The sequence below is a fragment of the Anolis sagrei genome, chromosome X (genome assembly GCF_037176765.1).
Source record: "Anolis sagrei isolate rAnoSag1 chromosome X, rAnoSag1.mat, whole genome shotgun sequence".
NCBI classification, from domain to species: domain Eukaryota; kingdom Metazoa; phylum Chordata; class Lepidosauria; order Squamata; family Dactyloidae; genus Anolis; species Anolis sagrei.
In genome coordinates this window covers 55526161-55543246 of record NC_090034.1, presented here as the reverse complement: position 1 = coordinate 55543246, position 17086 = coordinate 55526161, and the positions used below count along the sequence as shown (strand labels likewise).

The following is a 17086-nucleotide window of genomic DNA, read 5'->3' as shown; positions in this document are numbered from 1 at the left end:
CCGCCAAGCCTGAGATCATCCCATCAAACTCAAACCAGAAGACTGTAATGCAACGGGGTGGTCGGCACACTAGCAGCATCCTTATTCTGTCCCAGTCACCTAACCTCAATGGACACACTCAAATGTGGTTGACTGCACCTGGTCAGGGAGATGGAATTCCTATAGACTGCTGCGACCCTGCCTCCCTGCCCTCCAGATCTAGGTTGGTGCTGTGCAGAGTAGACTGATGGACAAAGCAGGGAGAGATCTCCCCCCCCCCCCCCCGGTCTCATCCAGCCAGGCCTCTGTTATGCAAAGGGGAAAGGGAAGGGGGGGAAGGTAGAGGGAAGGAAGAGAAGAAAGGGAGTAAGAAAGAGAGATAGGAAACAGAGAGGGAATTCATAAAGCGTGGCGAGGTGTTTTTGATCTTGGGACTGTGGCTCTGAACCCACTGAGTAGATTTAAGCAAGCCCTACTCTCTCAGCCTCAGAGGAAGACAAAAGCCAATCCCCTTTGAATCAGTATTAACTAGAAACTCTGTGAGAGGGTTGCCTTTGGGTCTCCCAAAGTCTGAAATGACTTGAAGGCACACAACCAGAACAACAAACTATAGTCCACCCTCTCAAAAAGTCTGAGGGACCCTGAACTGGCCCTCTGTTTAAAAAGTTTGAGGACTCCTGTTCTAAATCAAGTCTCCTTTCAAGTGTGAGCAGAGAGAGAAGCTGTTGCTTACTTGTTATGTGCAGATGCCAAGCCAAATGAGCACATGGAATTGCAGGAAGGCCCTGGCTTAACTTCGGTAGTAATGCAGGAGGCAAGTTTAAGTTCCTGGGAGTGCTACCGAATTGTATGCTCCAGGCTGTAAGCTTTCTAACTGAGAAACAACATCATTAACAGAAAGTGAACTTAAAAAGAAGTTATAAGTTAGCTTGAGTAGCAGGTGGGTGAAGAGGGGCTAATAAAAATAGCTGACCGTCGTAAGAAACCAGTCTTCATGTCCCAACTTTGTCCCAATATGGCACTCACTCCGCTTCATCTTCCCTTTTATCACTTGGCAAGATGACTTGTGGGTCTCAAGGTTTTGGGGTCATCTCAGAATGGAGAAACTCAACCTCTTTGGACCTCATATTGATTCCTGCAAGGCTCCCCTTTTTGTGATCAGAAACAATCCAAAGACCCACAGAATCTTCTTAATTCTGATGGCCATTGAGTGGGAGGGAGGCAGTCAACAAGGCACAGCAACGCTGTGTCTTATGAAATGTGAATATTATTATTATTGATCTTGTGCACATTGTAAGCCTGAGGGCAAATGAAAAATGTGTAAACCGCTCGGAGTGCCTTTGCAGCTGTGGAACGAGGTGAAAAAGCCCTAAATAAAACGCCCAGTCCCTTTGTGATGCCCAGAGGCTTTCAAAGTAAAGTGAAAGAAACGGTAGTCAAACAGATCTAGGAGGAAGAGCTGATTTTGTGCTGATTTGGGGGAGGGAATCAGCCTTCCTTTGGGGCAAAGCGACGGCCTGCCTCCAAATCTCCTGGCTCCTGCGCCGTGACGGAACGGTGGACTCGTTCAATTTGCTGCTCCAGAGGCTGCTGCCTTGTTTTGCTCCTCCTGTGATGAATGGAATTTGGAAACAAGATAATTTGCAAACAGCGTGCACGTATTTGAAAGATGGACTCGTTGGGCTTCTGCAGGAGATATTTGACTTGTGCAGGAGATATTTGCTTTCATCTTTGATGTTTGCTTTCATCTTTTATAATTTTCTCCTTCGCATTTGGCCCAGCTCGCTTTAATTTTTTTACCATTTTATATTTTGTGTTATGATGTTATTGTCATTATTTTATTGTATTACTTTGTTACTGTTTAGTATTTTATTTGATGTTATTGTTGTATGTATTTTATTTTGCCATTTTGTAATTTCTTGGGTTTGGCCTCATGTTAGCCGCCCCGAGTCCCTTCAGGGAGATGGTGGTGGGGTATAAATAAATAATAATAATAATAATAATAATAATTATTATTATTATTATTATTGAGGCGGCAGGATTTGAACTGGTGGTACTTGTTACTCTCTGGCATGAATTCACCTTTGCACCACACAAGAGTCCAAAATTACTAACTAAACAATTTAGTGAAGAAAAGGTCAATATAAAAAGCCAAAAAGCAACAGGAAAAAAGGCTATTAATAGGCGATACTCCTTACATTAGAGTTCTGTTCCAAAAGAGACAAGGTATATGGAAAAACAAGAGTCAAAACATAAGCATAAATCCATAACCAGGAACACAGGAACTTCTTCCAACACATGAATCCATAACATGAGCACCAAAACTTTCCCTTATGAACCTGCAAGGTCTTTAAGATCCTCCTGGGAGGCTCTTCTCTCACTCCCACTCCAGTCACAAGCACGGTTGGTGGAGACGAGAGATAGGGCCTTCTCAGTGGTGCCCCCCCTCCCGGCAATGGAATTCCCTCCCCAGGGAGATTAGGCTAGCACCCACCCTATCCATCTTCCACAAAGAACTAAAAACATGGATGTTCCACTGTGCCTTCAATTAGACAACCCGCAGATTACCTGGCCCAGTCATGACCTAAAATCTCATCCTTGCACTTTACTACCGCTCTATACCCAAAGTCATAATGTCTCATCTTATACTGCCCGTTATCCCTAATGTTACCACGACTTACGCACTTTACCCACCAGCCCTATCCTTACAATTGAGTTGCACCGGTCTGCCCAACCGTGCACAGGAATTGTTTATTAGGTTCATTGGTTATTGGTTTGATAGTTGCTCTTGTATACAATTGTTGCTGTTTTATTCTGTTTTGTTTTGCATTGTGTTTTATCTTATTATATTTTATATTTGGCTTATGTATTTTTAACCATGTTTGTTTCGGGCTCGTTCCCCATGTAAGCCACCCCAAGTCCCTTCCGGGAGATGGAGGCAGGGTATAAGAATAAAACTGTTGTTGTTGTTATTATTATTATTATTATTATTATTATTATTATTACCAAAGAACTTAAACTTAGACTTGAACTTGAAACAAGACCAAGGTGTACACAGTAACACAGCGTTGCCTGCTCTAACCCATTTAGTAAACAATCCTTTAATTTGAGGACCACAAAGCCGTAAAGTCATGCCTTTGACTTCTGCTGTGTTGCTTCATGGATTTCTCATTCTTTTGTATGGATATGTCACTCTGTTGTTTCTCATGAAGTCTCTGTGACTTCCTCCCTGAGACCGAGCCTCAAATTCCTGGGCGATTTTTATATTCGGTGTCTGCACCCTTAAAGCTTCCCATGAATTGGATAAAAAGAGACTGTAGGTTTGGGTGTCAACCCATAGGTTAGTGGCACTTTTAAAAAAAATTGTTATTTTATTGTTTTATCCCACTCCCACCCTCCCTTCCTTGTACATTCAATTTATACAACAAACTACAGAGTTGACATTTGAAATATCAATCTCAGTCTTAATTTTTCCACTCCACTTCTTAGCACATTAACTAAATAATTCCTAACTGGTTCTCACATCCTCTTAGTTATTGTAACCTTTTCAATTTCATTGATATTGTTCCATTTGCAATTTGTTATTTCCACATTTAACATATTAACTATATACTTATACCAATTAGTTAGTGTCCATTTTGGTTTGTCTTTCCTACCCCTCACTAAAATAATTTTTGCACATGCTATTGATTTTTCAATCAATTTTTATTTTTGTATATTCACTACTGTTATCCTTGCATGTATTATATTTCTATTAACTATTACTATTTGTAAATTTAACATTTTATTGATTTCTCCTTCAATCATGCTCCAGTATTCTTGCACTCAATCACATCCCCATATCATGTGATTACACACTCCTCTTTATTTACAACCATGCCAACACCTGTCCTTTTTCCCTGGCAAAAAAGTGACAGTTATGCCATTTTTGTAATTTTTTCTTCTTGCTTCCCTTAATAAATTATACTTTTCTTTTGCTATATTACTTGTTTCCCTTTGGATGCCTTCCCTCTCAATTTCCATGCCCATTCTCCATGTTTGGAAATTTTCATGTATTATTTCTTCTTTTACCATTTTGATTTGTTCGTACAGATTTCCTGCCACATTCTTCTCTCTCAAACATTTCCTAATCACTGGGTTGTAGGTTTTTCGGGCTGTATGGCCATGTTCTAGGCGCATTCTCTCCTGACATTTCGCCTGCATCTGTGGCAAGCATCCTCAGAGGTTGTGAGGTTTTCCTAATCACCTTCTCAAATGGACTGTCCTGTTCTCTAATTTTTAGTGACACTTCACTTCCGAATGGCTTTTGTGTGGTTGTATATCACTGCAAGGGAGGAAATAGCATCTTGTAGCATAGCTGCCATTGTGGAGAGCAGTTTTCCCCAGAGCATCTTCTGGAAAGGCCTATCCCGTTAGTAACTGTAGTATTGTGCCATTAATTCCTGCTTTGGACAGCCAGCCATGTTTGATGGCATCAAAGGCCGCTGAGAGGTCCGGGAGAATGAGCAAGGGTCATCTCCTCCCATTATTAGCTTATGCTTGAGGGAGAGCCTCATTGTTTTCATGTCAAACCTAGGCTCAAAGCCCAGCTGAAATGGGTCTCGACAGTCGGGTTTTATCAAAGAGTGACATTTATCTCTCGAGGCCATTGCTCTGTCCTGGTCTATTGTTGATGGGAACTATCCGCAGGATCATCTTTCCTCCATTTCCCCCAAGGAAAGCAAACACTGACTGCCTTTTCTGATGAGCTTTCCTTCCCCTTCCATCTTCTGGGCCTGGCAGCATGGAGCTTGGCCTCTCTAGCCCACTCCTATCTCACCCCACTCAAGGCGTCCATCTTTTCCAGTGACTCCTTGTCGAGAGAAGATGGGAAACGAGCTCTAAAGCATCCCCTGTGATACTGTTCTGTCCTGACATTTTGTTGCGGAGGTGGAGAAGAGCCGCCCGAGCTTTCATTTCTCAGACTAGGGCTCCCTGAGCCTTCCTCGGTTGCCTCCTCCTTTTGTCCTTAACAACATCCTCCTCGCCTCTCGCTCTGCTCTTCTCAAAACTACAAAAGGGAGAGGATGTTTCAGTATCCTCTTCAATCGAGCCTGTGTGGGGAGCATCAAACGCTTTGGAGAGACAAACTCTTTGCAGGTTTGACTCACTGGGAACACATTCCATCTTCTGCATGTGAAGGCGTCTGCATTTGCTTGTTTTTCTCTGACCTTGAATTAGTCAGAACAATCCAGGTTGTGTTCATTCTGCCACCTTCGCACAGAAGTGAGCAAACGCAGTTTTGACTGAAGCTTCTGCATTGAATCATGGGGTTGAAAGGGACCCCCAGGGCCATCCAATCCAACCCCCTTCTCCCAGGCAGGAAAAGCACCATCAAAACCCTCTCAACAGATGGCCATCCAGCCTCATAGTCACCAGCAGGTGCATGAAATAGGGCTATAGAGACACTGAATCTTAGAGTTGGAAGAGACCCCATGGGCCATTCAGTCCAACCCCTTTCTGCCAACAGATGGTCAACAGATGGCCATCCAGCCTCTGTTTAAAAGCTCCAGGGAAGGATTCTCCACCAGATTCCAAGGCAGAGAGCTTCACTTGTCAATATCCCTCTTGAATTGTGGATTCCAGAATTGGAAGGAGACGAGAGGTACACTGTGACCTCCCTTGATCTAGACCCTAGACTCCTGTTTATGCAGCTCAAAATTCCATTGGCTTTTTAAGCTGCTGTATCACATTGTTGGCTCACATTCAACTTGTGGTCCACTAAGACTCCAAGGTGTTTTTCACTTGGACTTTTGTCGAGTCAGGTCTCTCTCCCCCCCCCCCCCCCCGCGCGCGCGCCTTCTGATTCGGTGTGCTTTTGTCTGCCTACATTTCTCCTTGTTGTACTCTATTTTGTTAACATTGGCCAATTAGTTCTCTCCTCTGTGAAGGCTGTTTTGAATTTGGATCCTGTCTTCTGGAATATTAGCTCTCCCTCCCCATTTGGTATTCTCTGCAAACTGGATTCGCTTGCCCTCTAAACTTTCATCCAAGTCATTCATAAAGATGTCAAACAGCCCTAAAAGGCCCAGGGTAGATCTTTCTTTATGGCACCCTTGTATGAAAATGTGACTCTATTTCCTGTGCTGGTCAATGACCGAAATAAATGATTTGATTGATTATGGCACCCAAATAGTCACTGCTTCCCAGGAGGAAGAAGATGAACCATTGGGGGGAGAAGCACCCTTTGGGTTTGGTTGCTCAACTAATGACAAATAATAATAATAATAATAATAATAATAATAATAATACATTATTTATATTCTGTGCTTCTCCCTCTGGGGACTCAGAGTGGATTTCAGTGTAAACAGATACTGGCAAACATTAAATGCCTTGTTACAATACAATGAGACGCACAAACACAAAGGCAGAGGCTTCTCCTTTCATTTCTGGCTTTGGAGGCAGTGCTCATCTCTGGTTCTGGGGAGGTGCTGTTCTCCATTTCCAAGACGAGGAGCCTGCGTTGTCACCTCCTGGTCGCATGACCGGCATGGCTGTTTGGAGCGTCTTACACTTTTCCCACCAAAGCTGTACCTATTTATCTACTCACATCTGCATGTTTTTGAACTGCTAGGTTGGCAGGAGCTGGGCTAACAGTGGGATCTCACCCTGTCCCGCAGATTCGAACTGCCGACCTTCAGGTCAGCAGTTCAGCAGCACAAGGATTTAACCCATTGCGCCATCTTGGCCCTTCACAGTAGTCTTGTTCAGCTCACCTTTTACTAGTTTGTTTGCAAGAAGGCCTTGTCAGTGGCCTTACTGTAATCAAGATATGCTATATCCATAGAACAGAATCTCTTCATGTTAACTGTGCAGGATCCACCAGGGAGTAGAGAGTCCTCCAAAGGCCGATGAAGCTTAAACGTACACTCATACCTCAACAAGGGAAAATGCGTTTTAATGGGAAAATGGGCTTTGAGGCAAAGGAAACCAGTGAGCAAAGGGCGTTCCTTCCCTGGCATCTCATCTCTCTGAGACTTTGATAGTGAAATAAAGCAAGAGGATTGATGGATTCGTTTCAACCTGTTCAGCCTGATGATATGGACAAGATTCTTGGAGCTATGAGAGCAACCACATGTGCTCTAGACCCTTGCCCTTCCTGGTTCATCAAACTTGCCAGTGGGGGATTGGCCAAGTTGTTCACGAGGACCAGAAATGCCTCACACATACCATCAAGCTTTTAAAAAGCCATTGTTAGACCTATTTTAAAGAAGTAATCGTTTGACTCCTTAGTACTAAATAACTACTAGTTTATTTCTAATCTCCCTTTTCTGGGCAAGGTCCTGGAGCCAGTGGTGGCTTCTCAACTCCAGGAATTCTTGGATGAAACCAATTATCTGGATCCTTTGCAGTCTGGTTTTAGGCCTGGTCATGGAACAGAGATAGCTTTGGTCATCTTGGTGAATGACCTCCACAGAAAGCTAGGCAGGGAGAGTGTGTCCTTATTGGTTCTCTTGGATCTCTCAGCGGCTTTCAATACCATCAATCATGGTCGACTTCTGGGCCGGCTCTCTAGAATGGGTCTATTTTGCAGTGGCTCCGCTCCTCCCTGGAGGATCGTACACAGTTGGTGGTGCTGGGGGACACCTGCTCGGATCTCTGGCCATTAACTTCTGGGGTCCTGCAAAATTCCCCATGCTTTTCGATAAATACATGAAACTGCTGAGTGAGGTCATCTGAAGCTTTGGAGTTGGGTGCCATCTTTACACAGATGACATGCAACTCTACTACTATTTTCCACCTAAATCGAAGGAAGCTCCCTGGATCCTGGACTATTGTCTGATAGCTGTAATAGACTAGATGAGGGCTAATGAGGCTTAATCTAGACAAGACAGAGGTCATTTGCGGTTCTGATCAGGTTATAGGGAGGCAACCTGTACCCAACGGGGTTACACTACCCTTGAGGACACAGGTCCGCAGTCTGGGGGTCCTCCTGGACTCAGTGCTGACAGTTGAGCCCAAGTGTCGGTGGTGGCCAGGAGGGCCTTCGCACAATTAAAACTTGTGCTCCAGCTGCGACCATACCTTGAAAAGCCTGACTTGGCCACGGTGTTTCGCACCTTAGTTACATCTAGAATGGATTAATATTAAACTTCAATAAACTTTGTTTATATCCCACCACCATCTCCCTGAAGGGACTCGGGGGGGGGGGGGGGGTTACAAAGGCACTCCAGGGTGCACATATAACATATAACAGGTAAAAATGGTACATAGGCATAAAACAAGTCACATAAAATTATAACAGCAACCCCTATCAACACATATAGCATAAAATCAAAAGAATACAATTTTTAAAATAACAGTAGATAAAACTAGCTGACATCAGTTCATATGGGCCCATTCAGCCTACTCGAGGTCAAAAGCCTGTTTGAACATCTATGTTTTCAGATTAGAATGGAAGGATTGAAGGGTGGGGGCTAATCTAATCTCTTTTTGGAGGGTATTCCAGAGCTGGAGGGGGCACCACCAAGAAGGCTCTCTCTCTTGTCCCCACCAACCGCACTTGAGATTTTGGTGGGACTGAGAGGAGCGCCTCTACTGTCGATCTCTGAGCCCACGTTGGTTCGTAGAAAGAGACTACTGCAATGCACTCTACATGGGATTGCCTTTGAAGACTGCACAGAAATTGCAATTGGTACAAAGATCGGCAGCCAGGTTACTAACTGGGGCTAGCTATAGGGAGCACACCATGCCTGTATTGAAGCAGCTCCACTGGCTCCTGATAAGTTTCCAGTCCCAATTCAAAGTGCAGGTAATCATCTACAAAGCCCTACACTGTTCGGGTCCAGCCTATCTTTGTAATTGCATCTCCCCCTATGAACCGGTGCGGGCTCTAAGATCTGCCAGAGAGGCCCTCTTCTCATTCCCACCACCATCACAAGCACAGTTGTTGGGGATGACAGAGAGGGCCTTCTTGGTGGTGGCCCTCCGACTCAGGAACACCCTCCCCAGGGAACTTAGGCAAGTCCCAACACTACAGCATTTTAGGAAAGAGCTAAAAACCTGGCTCTTCTGTAGGCTTTTGATAATGCTTAAGATTGCAGCCAGGCCACTATCTTTAGCCAGGGAAGCTAAATTGATTGTATGGATCTTTCAATTAATGACTATGGCCATATCTTATTGATTTTTATTGCTCTTGCTAATTTTATATGTCTGGTTTTAAATGCATTATTGGTTTTAATGTTGTTATATTGTATTTTATATGTTGTATGGCACCATTTTGTGCTATTTGTAAGCCGCCCTGAGTCCCTATGGGAGATGGTGGCAGAGTATAAATAAATAATAATTATTAATAGTAGTATTAATATTAGTATTAGAGGGGGGAACCCCCCCCCCCCTTAATGCCCATGTTTCATGCAGAGTTGCGTCCCTTTCCATGGCGGTATGGAAACCCAGTCACTCCTCATTGGGATTCATTGCAGGCTTTGTACCGGGCCGGAGCCTGCGTGTTTGTAAATCTCTGTAACGCTATTTACTTTTTGAAAGAAATCGGGTCGATACCCCAAGCTTTTTTCATAATTAAAAATGCGTATTCCTGCAATGCCCGATTGATTTCTCCATCTCTTCAGAGACGGCCTTGGAGGAACCAGTAAATTTGGGGCTTTCCGTAGCAAGCGAGTGGCAGCCGGCGCTGGCTTTTCCTGAGCAGTGATTACTTTTCTACTTGGCCCGATCTGTCAGTCGGAGCACTCCTCTAATTCATTGGCAGGATAATGTTCACAAGCCTGATGTGGGAAGGTTGTGCGCTTTGGGGCTCAAGATGGAGATGTGGGGATGCAGATTTCTTGACAGGAGCGTAATCTTTTTGTCTGTTTGAGTTAACCATTTGCAGCTTTACATTGATTTATGAGCCAGTTGAAGGGGAGCTGGGTACCAGGGGCTGGGATTTCACTATTCTTACCTGTAAATCCTTTTGCAAGCCTGCTTCCTTCGGAGTTAAGAAGATGTCCTCCTTTTCAAAATTATTTTGAGTGATACCTCCCACTTAAGAATAAGAGGGAGGCTCATCATCTCCCCCAGTGAGATATATCTGGGGAAGATATCCAGGTTGCAAAGGAGCATCTGGAAATACACACAAGGCCTTCATTTGTGTCTTAATGGGTGCCTTCAGTGGAGCTGCTTGAGGAAAGGTCCATTTTACCTCCTCTCACATGTTGAAATGATATCAGGAAGTAAATGCTTATTTTTCTAGGTGTGAACCCAGATGTGTTAAGACCTTGGCTCTTTCGTTAGTTCAGTGTTTCTCAGCCTGGGGGTCGGGACCCCTGAGGAGGTTGTGAGGGAGGTTTCAGAAGGGTAGCCAAAGACCATCAGAAAACACATATTTCTGATGATCTTAAGAACCCTTTTGACAGCTAAGACTGAAGATATCTCTGCCTGTCCTTCTCTTCCTTTTTGGTGTTGGTGAACTACAACTCCTAGAGTTCAAAAATAGCCTCCCCTACTCCATGAGTATTCATTAGCCATGTAGGTAGCGTGCCAAGTTTGGTGCACATCGATTGTGGGCTGAGTTCAGAGTGTTCTTTGATTGTAAGTGAACTATAAATCCCAGCAAGTACAACTCCCAAATGTCAAGGTCAATTTCCCCAAACTCCACCAGTGTTCACATTTAGGCATATTGAGTATTTGTGACAAGTTTGGTCCAGATACATCATTGTTTGAGTCCACAGTGCTCTCCATAGGTAGGTGAACTATAACTCCAAAACTCAAGATCAGTGCTCACCGAACCCTTCCAGCTTTTTCTCTTGGTCATGGGAACTATCAATCCCAGCAACTACAACTTCCAAATGACATAATGGACCCTTCCCCCAACTCCACCAGTATTCAAACTCTTGAGTGTATTGAGTATTTGTGTCAAATTTGGTCCAGTGAATAAAAATACATCCTGCATATCAGATATTTACAATTCATAACAGTAGCAAAATGACATTTATGAAGTAGCAAGAAAAATAATGTTGTGGTTGGAGGTCACCACAACATGAAGGACTGTATTAAGGTGTCGCAGCATTAGGAAGGTTGAGAACCACTGTGTTAGTTCATAAACAACCTGATTTTAACCAAATTGCTCCCGTCTGCTGACATTTATTGTGGGGTGGGGGGTAGACTGTGGGTGCAGCTCTCAAGTGGTATGCAAACCCAATGCCATTACAAACAGAGGGGAAGGCCCTTTCCTCTCATTTTGGCATATGCTTGTTCCTCCCCCTCAATCCATTCCTTGAGTGCTTCTGATTTAGAGGTCTTATGGGTGTAATGCAAGTGAAAGCAGGGTGATTTACAGGGAAGGAGGGGAAACTGCATCTCAACGACAAGCACAAACACCCTGAAAGTTGAGTTATCGCTGTGCGGGCCTTGGTGAGCCATTGCTGCTCCTGTTTTAGATTGCCTTGTTACACAAATAAGCCCATACAGTTAGACTTGCTGCATCTCAGATCGGTGTAGTGTTGGTTGATAAATATTAATTCAGCTGTGCTTCACGTTTCACTCTGGAGAGGAGTGTGCTGGAGCTAAAAGCATATAATAGGACACTCCAGATGTCTGAGGGAAACTCTCATTACCAACAGTGGCGTCTCCTTCTCTAGAGGTTCATCAGCTGAGTGGCCATCTGTTGAGAGGAACTGGATTGGGTGGCCCTGCATGAACAAATGGGGTTAGATAGATCAGCCCTCATGTTGTGGTGACCCTCAACCATCAAATTCATAACTTTAATTTTGCTACTATTATATGAATCGTCATATAAATATCTGATCTGCAGGATGTCTTCTCATTCACTGGATCAAATTTGACACAAATACGCCCAAATTTGAATACTGGTGGGGTTGTGGGGGGTGATTTTGTCATTTGAGAGTTGTAGTTGCTGGGATTTATAGTTCACCTACAATCAAAGAGTATTCTGAACTCCACCAACGATGGAATTGAACCAAACTTGCACACAGAACTTCCACGACCAAGAGAAAATACTGGAAGGGTTTGGTGGGCATTGACCTAGAATGTTGGAGTTGTACTTCACCTACATCCAGAGAACACTGTCAACTCAAGCAATGATGGATCTGGACCAAACTTGGCATGAATACTCAATACGCCCAAATGTAAACACCGGTGGAGTTTGGGGAAGATATACGTTGACATTTGGGAGTTTTAGTTGCTGGGATTTATAGTTCACCTACAATAAAGAGCATTCTGAACCCCACCAATGACAGAATTGGATCAAACTTCCCATACAGAATCCCCATGACCAACAGAAAATACTGTGTTTTTTATGATCTTTGGTGACCCCTCTGACGCCCCCCTCGTGACCCCCCAGGGGTCCCATCCACTAGGTTGAGAAACACTGACATAGATCCATTTCAGTCTGGTTTTATGCCCGGCTACGGGAGTGAGACGGCTTTGGTCACCTTGGTAGATGATCTATGCAGAGAGCTAGACTGGAAGAGTGTGTTCCTGTTAGTTCTCCTGGACCTCTCAGCACCCTTCGATACCATTGGCCATGGTGACCTTCTGGGTCTGGGATGGGACTCATGGGGCTGTCCTACAGTGGCTCTGGTTCTTCCTGGAAGGACAGACCCAGAAGGTGGCACTAGGAGATGCCTGCCCGATCCCATGGCCATTGTCCTATAGGGTCCCACAGGGTTCTGTACTTTCCCCCTATGTTGTTTAACATCTACATGAAGCTGCTGGGAGAGATCATCCAGAGTTTTAGAGTTTGGTGCCATCTGTACGGAAATGACACCCAACTCTATTACTCATTTCCACCAAAAGGCAAGGAAGCCGCCCAGACCCTGAGCCAGTGCCTGGCAGGTGTAATGGACTGGATGAGGACAAACAAATTGAAATCAAATCTAGACAAGACAGAGATGCTCCTGGTCAGTCGTGAGGAAGATCAGGGTATAGGTTGGCAACTAATGTTAGATGGGGTTGCACTTCTCCTGAAGATGCAGGTTTGCAGTCTGGGGGTCCTCCTGGACTCATCATTAAGCCTGGAGGCCCAGGTGTTGGTGGTGGCCAGGAGGACCTTCGAACATTTAAAACTTGTGTGCCAGCTATGCCCGTCCCTTGAGAAGCCAGACTTGGCCATAATGGTCAACACCTTGGTTACATCCCTTTTAGACTACTGTAACGTGCTCTATGTGAGGCTGCCCCTGAAGAGTGCCCAGAAACTTCAGTTAGTTCAAAGAGCTGCAGCCAGGTTACTCACAGGTCCAGGACCCAGGGAGCGTACTACACCCCTGCTACAGCACCTTCACTGGCTGCCAATTTGTTTCCGAGCCCGATTCAAGGTGCTGGGTTTGACTTTTAAAGCCCTAAACCATTCAGGTCCAACTTCCTTATCTGACCGCATCTCCTCATACCAATCTGCCCGCTCCTTAAGATCTGCAGGGAAGGTCCTGCTCGCGCATCTGCCACCATCTAAAATGTGGTTGGCGGTGATGAGGGAGAGGGGCTTCTCAGTGGCCGCCCCAAGCCTGTGGAATATGCTCCCCAAAGAAATTAATCTCTTTTCCCCTTTAAGAACCAGTTGAAAAAATTTCTGTTTAGACAGGCCTTCAATGAAGAAATTTATCCCGAAGTGACAGAAAACGGCATAATGTTATTGACTGGAGCAGAGTTTAATACAACATGATGCCACATGAATGTATATTGTTTTTAAATTGTCCATTTTAAGAGGTTTTTGTATTTTATTTATTGTCTTTTTGGTCTGGATACCTGTGTTCAGACTGATGTTTGTATGACATTGGTATGTTGTAAGCTGCTTTGGGTCATGTGAGGAAGAAAAGTGGGATATAACTATTATTATTATTATTATTATTATTATTATTATTATTATTTGAAACAGAACAAAATTAATACACAGCAAACAAGATCACTATGCTGGTTGTTGTATTGGATCACATGTCAGACACTTCCCAAATGTCTTGGTTATTATTATTATTATTATTATTATTATTATTATTCTGATCCCCAGTGCAGGGAAGACCTTTCTTTCCCATGTAGCATGGGCAACAGACATGTATTGCATGCCAATAAAACTTTGCAGCCCCTGCCATTGGGTTACTACACAGCCTTGTGTCTGTTTGGCATTGTCATGCCCACTATGCATGGAGTCATCGCCAAATGACTTATTTTTACAAAGATGAGGAGTTTTCTGGAAACAGAAATCTGTGTTGTGTGATAGGAGGGCCTCAAGGACAGGCAAGTAATAAACAACAATAACAATGATGGTTAGACTGGGGCCCCATCTACACTGCCATGTAATGCAATTTGAATTGCATTATATGCTCAGTCTAGACTCAAATAATGCAGATTGAACTGTCTTGTACCGGATTATATAAGTCTACACTGCCATATAATCCAGTTCAATCTGCATTATAGTGGCAGTATAGGGACCGGGACTGAGGAGATCCCAGTTTGAGTGGCTTCTGAACCATAAAGCCTTAGACCAATCACTCTTACGTAGTCTGATTTATCTGGCGCACTTGTTATGAAGATGTAGTACAAGATATATCAGATGACTTGTGCTCAATCAAAGAGAGGTGAGATAAAATATACAGAAATAAATCTGGGACTCAGACTTGGGACCAGTTTTGTGTGGCGCATTAGGTCTGTCTGTGCATTGTTACCTCTTGTCATTACTGTAGTTGGTCCTCGTGAGAACTATATAAAGAGAACATTGTTGCTTAGAGGTTTTAACAGCCACGCTGAACACGTAAACACAAGGGTATGCGGATAATCCTGAAAGTACTCCCAGCTCACTCTCAGCTGAGTATATCTGAATGCAAAGTTGCTTTCCATGATTTCTGATTAGTAGAAAAATATATATCCTTCCCTGGGAGGAGGCTCAGGGAAACAACAGCGAAAGGCAACCAATTTGTTTCAGTGCCTTTAAAGTTCTGCTTCCAGCCCACTTGACATTGACATGTTTTGTTTCCCTTTCCCCCTGTTTTTAGATCACCCAAGAAGCTGGAGAGTTCATGATCACTTTCCCCTACGGATACCACGCAGGCTTCAACCATGGCTTCAATTGTGCGGAATCCACCAACTTCGCCACACTGCGTTGGATCGACTATGGAAAGATGGCCACCCAAGTAAGTCCTTGGGGCTTTTGCTGGTTAGATTTATTTATTTACTCAGAGTTGTGTACATCATACATCTAGGCAAATATTCAATGCCTCAATTCTACAAACAATTAAAACATAACATAACATCATTAAAACAGTTTGTGTTTGAACAAAATGACATTTTGTATAGGAGCAAAAACTATTATTCTCCGGTAAAGGTTGAGAACCCCTGGGAAGGAAATGGAGGGTTGATGCTGGGCTCCACAAACATTGTAAAAATTGCCACTTTTGTATTGTTTCTTAAAAGAGAAGACCAAGGGGGAATGGGCGGCTTTTGAGGGGAGGGATCAGGACTTTAAAGCCAAGTGTCATACATGTAACACTTCCCATTGCGGGATCTCAACACAGTGGTTGAGATCCTGCAGTGGGAAGTGTGTACCGGAGGGCAGGGACACGTCTGATGTTGTGGGAAATGTTTTCCTGTACTATTTGTCATGATGAATCTGAGAAAACGAGACAGACACATTCCCCATAGAGCAGTGGTTCTCAACCTGAGGGTCCCCAGGTGTTTTGGCCTATAACTCACAGAAATCACAGCCAGTTTACTAACTGTTAGGATTTCTGGGAGTTGAAGGGCAAAACATCCAGGGATCCATAGGTTGAGAACCACTGCCATAGAGCAAGGAAATAGCTTTGTCGGGACATTATAAGACCAGAACATAGCAGTAAAAGTTGCTCGTAATCTTATACATCTGGCTTTTGACGGGGAGAGGAGCTGCCCTTTGGCACCCGAATAGGGGCTTAACACCTAGCAGCACCCGCACTCCTCCACCCCCTTGTAATATCGCAGCACCATGTTGTCATTGTTGTAGTAGAGGATGGAGATGGGCGAGAGGTGGAAGGGGACGCATCAGGGCTGGGGGGGGGGGGGGTGCTCTGAGGTCCAAGGAGTGGACAATGGTCTGGAGGATGATGTGGTTGGTGCCGTTGAACTCCTTGGTCAATGGGAAGGGGAACTCACCCAGACAGTGGTTGGCCTGGTAGTCCCGCGGGGCAATGGTCCAGTTCTCCCAGCCCACAACACTGAAGCCAATGTAGAGCCGCCAGGGCTTGCAGACATTGATGCCGGCGTTGGTGGGACACACTGAGTGCTGCGCTTCTTCCAGGGGTTCCAGCAGGTCCTGGTGCAAGAAGATATTGCTGGATGTAACCCAATAGTTGTTCCCGTTGGAAAATGGAAGAACAGTGACATAATATTGGTAACCTGTAAATGAAGCATAGTTGGGATCCATTCTTTGGAAACATACGCTCGCTTCTTCCTTATTTGGTGCTAACTTCTTTGTTAAGTTTCTTTTACTACGAAATGAGCATCCAAACCATCCTTGATCTGTCTCTTAACCTTTGCAGATGGTAGTTCAGATTCTAGTTTCACATTCTAGATAAAGAAACTATGGCTGGCATTAACCATGGTTTGTTGTGATGAATGCCTGATTGATGTCAAGGGAAAAGAGGAGGGATTAAATTAATTTTGAAATGGGGAAGCTCAGTTTGTAGGACATGTTTTACACTAGGGTTATATTCACTGATACATTTATTTATCATGTCAGAAGCTAGTAGAGGGTACAGTTATAATGTATTTATAAACACAAAGTTAAACTTGCCATTATACTAAATGTCCTTTGACATTTAGCTGGCCGCTTGGAGTGCCTCTGGTGTTGTTGTGAGAAAGTCCTCCATTGTGCATGTGACAGGGCTCAGACTGCATTGTTGTAAGTGGTCTGTAGTTTGCTCTTCTCCGCACTATCATGTTGTGGGTTTCACTTTGTAGCCCCATTTCTTAAGGTTAGCTCTGCATCTTGTGGTGCTGGAGCTCAGCCTGTTCAGTGTTTTCAAAATTACCCAGCCGTCTGTGTGCCCGGGGTGGGGGGTGGGGAGTTTTCTATCCAGTATCAGTCACTAATTGAGGTTCTGGGTTTTAGCCTGCCACTTTTGGACTCTTGCTTGCTGAGGTGTTC

General features: G+C 44.2%; 1 protein-coding gene across 2 annotated transcripts in view; it reads left to right on the top strand.

Moving 5' to 3' along the window:
• The window catches only part of KDM4B (lysine demethylase 4B), a 228728-nt gene that overhangs the window by 97435 nt on the left and 114207 nt on the right, over positions 1–17086 (top strand). For both annotated transcript variants that reach the window (XM_060784971.2, XM_060784972.2), the window contains exon 8: positions 14961–15098. In XM_060784971.2, coding sequence (XP_060640954.2) covers positions 14961–15098 — 138 coding nt within the window. The remainder of the gene's footprint in view (positions 1–14960; positions 15099–17086) is intronic.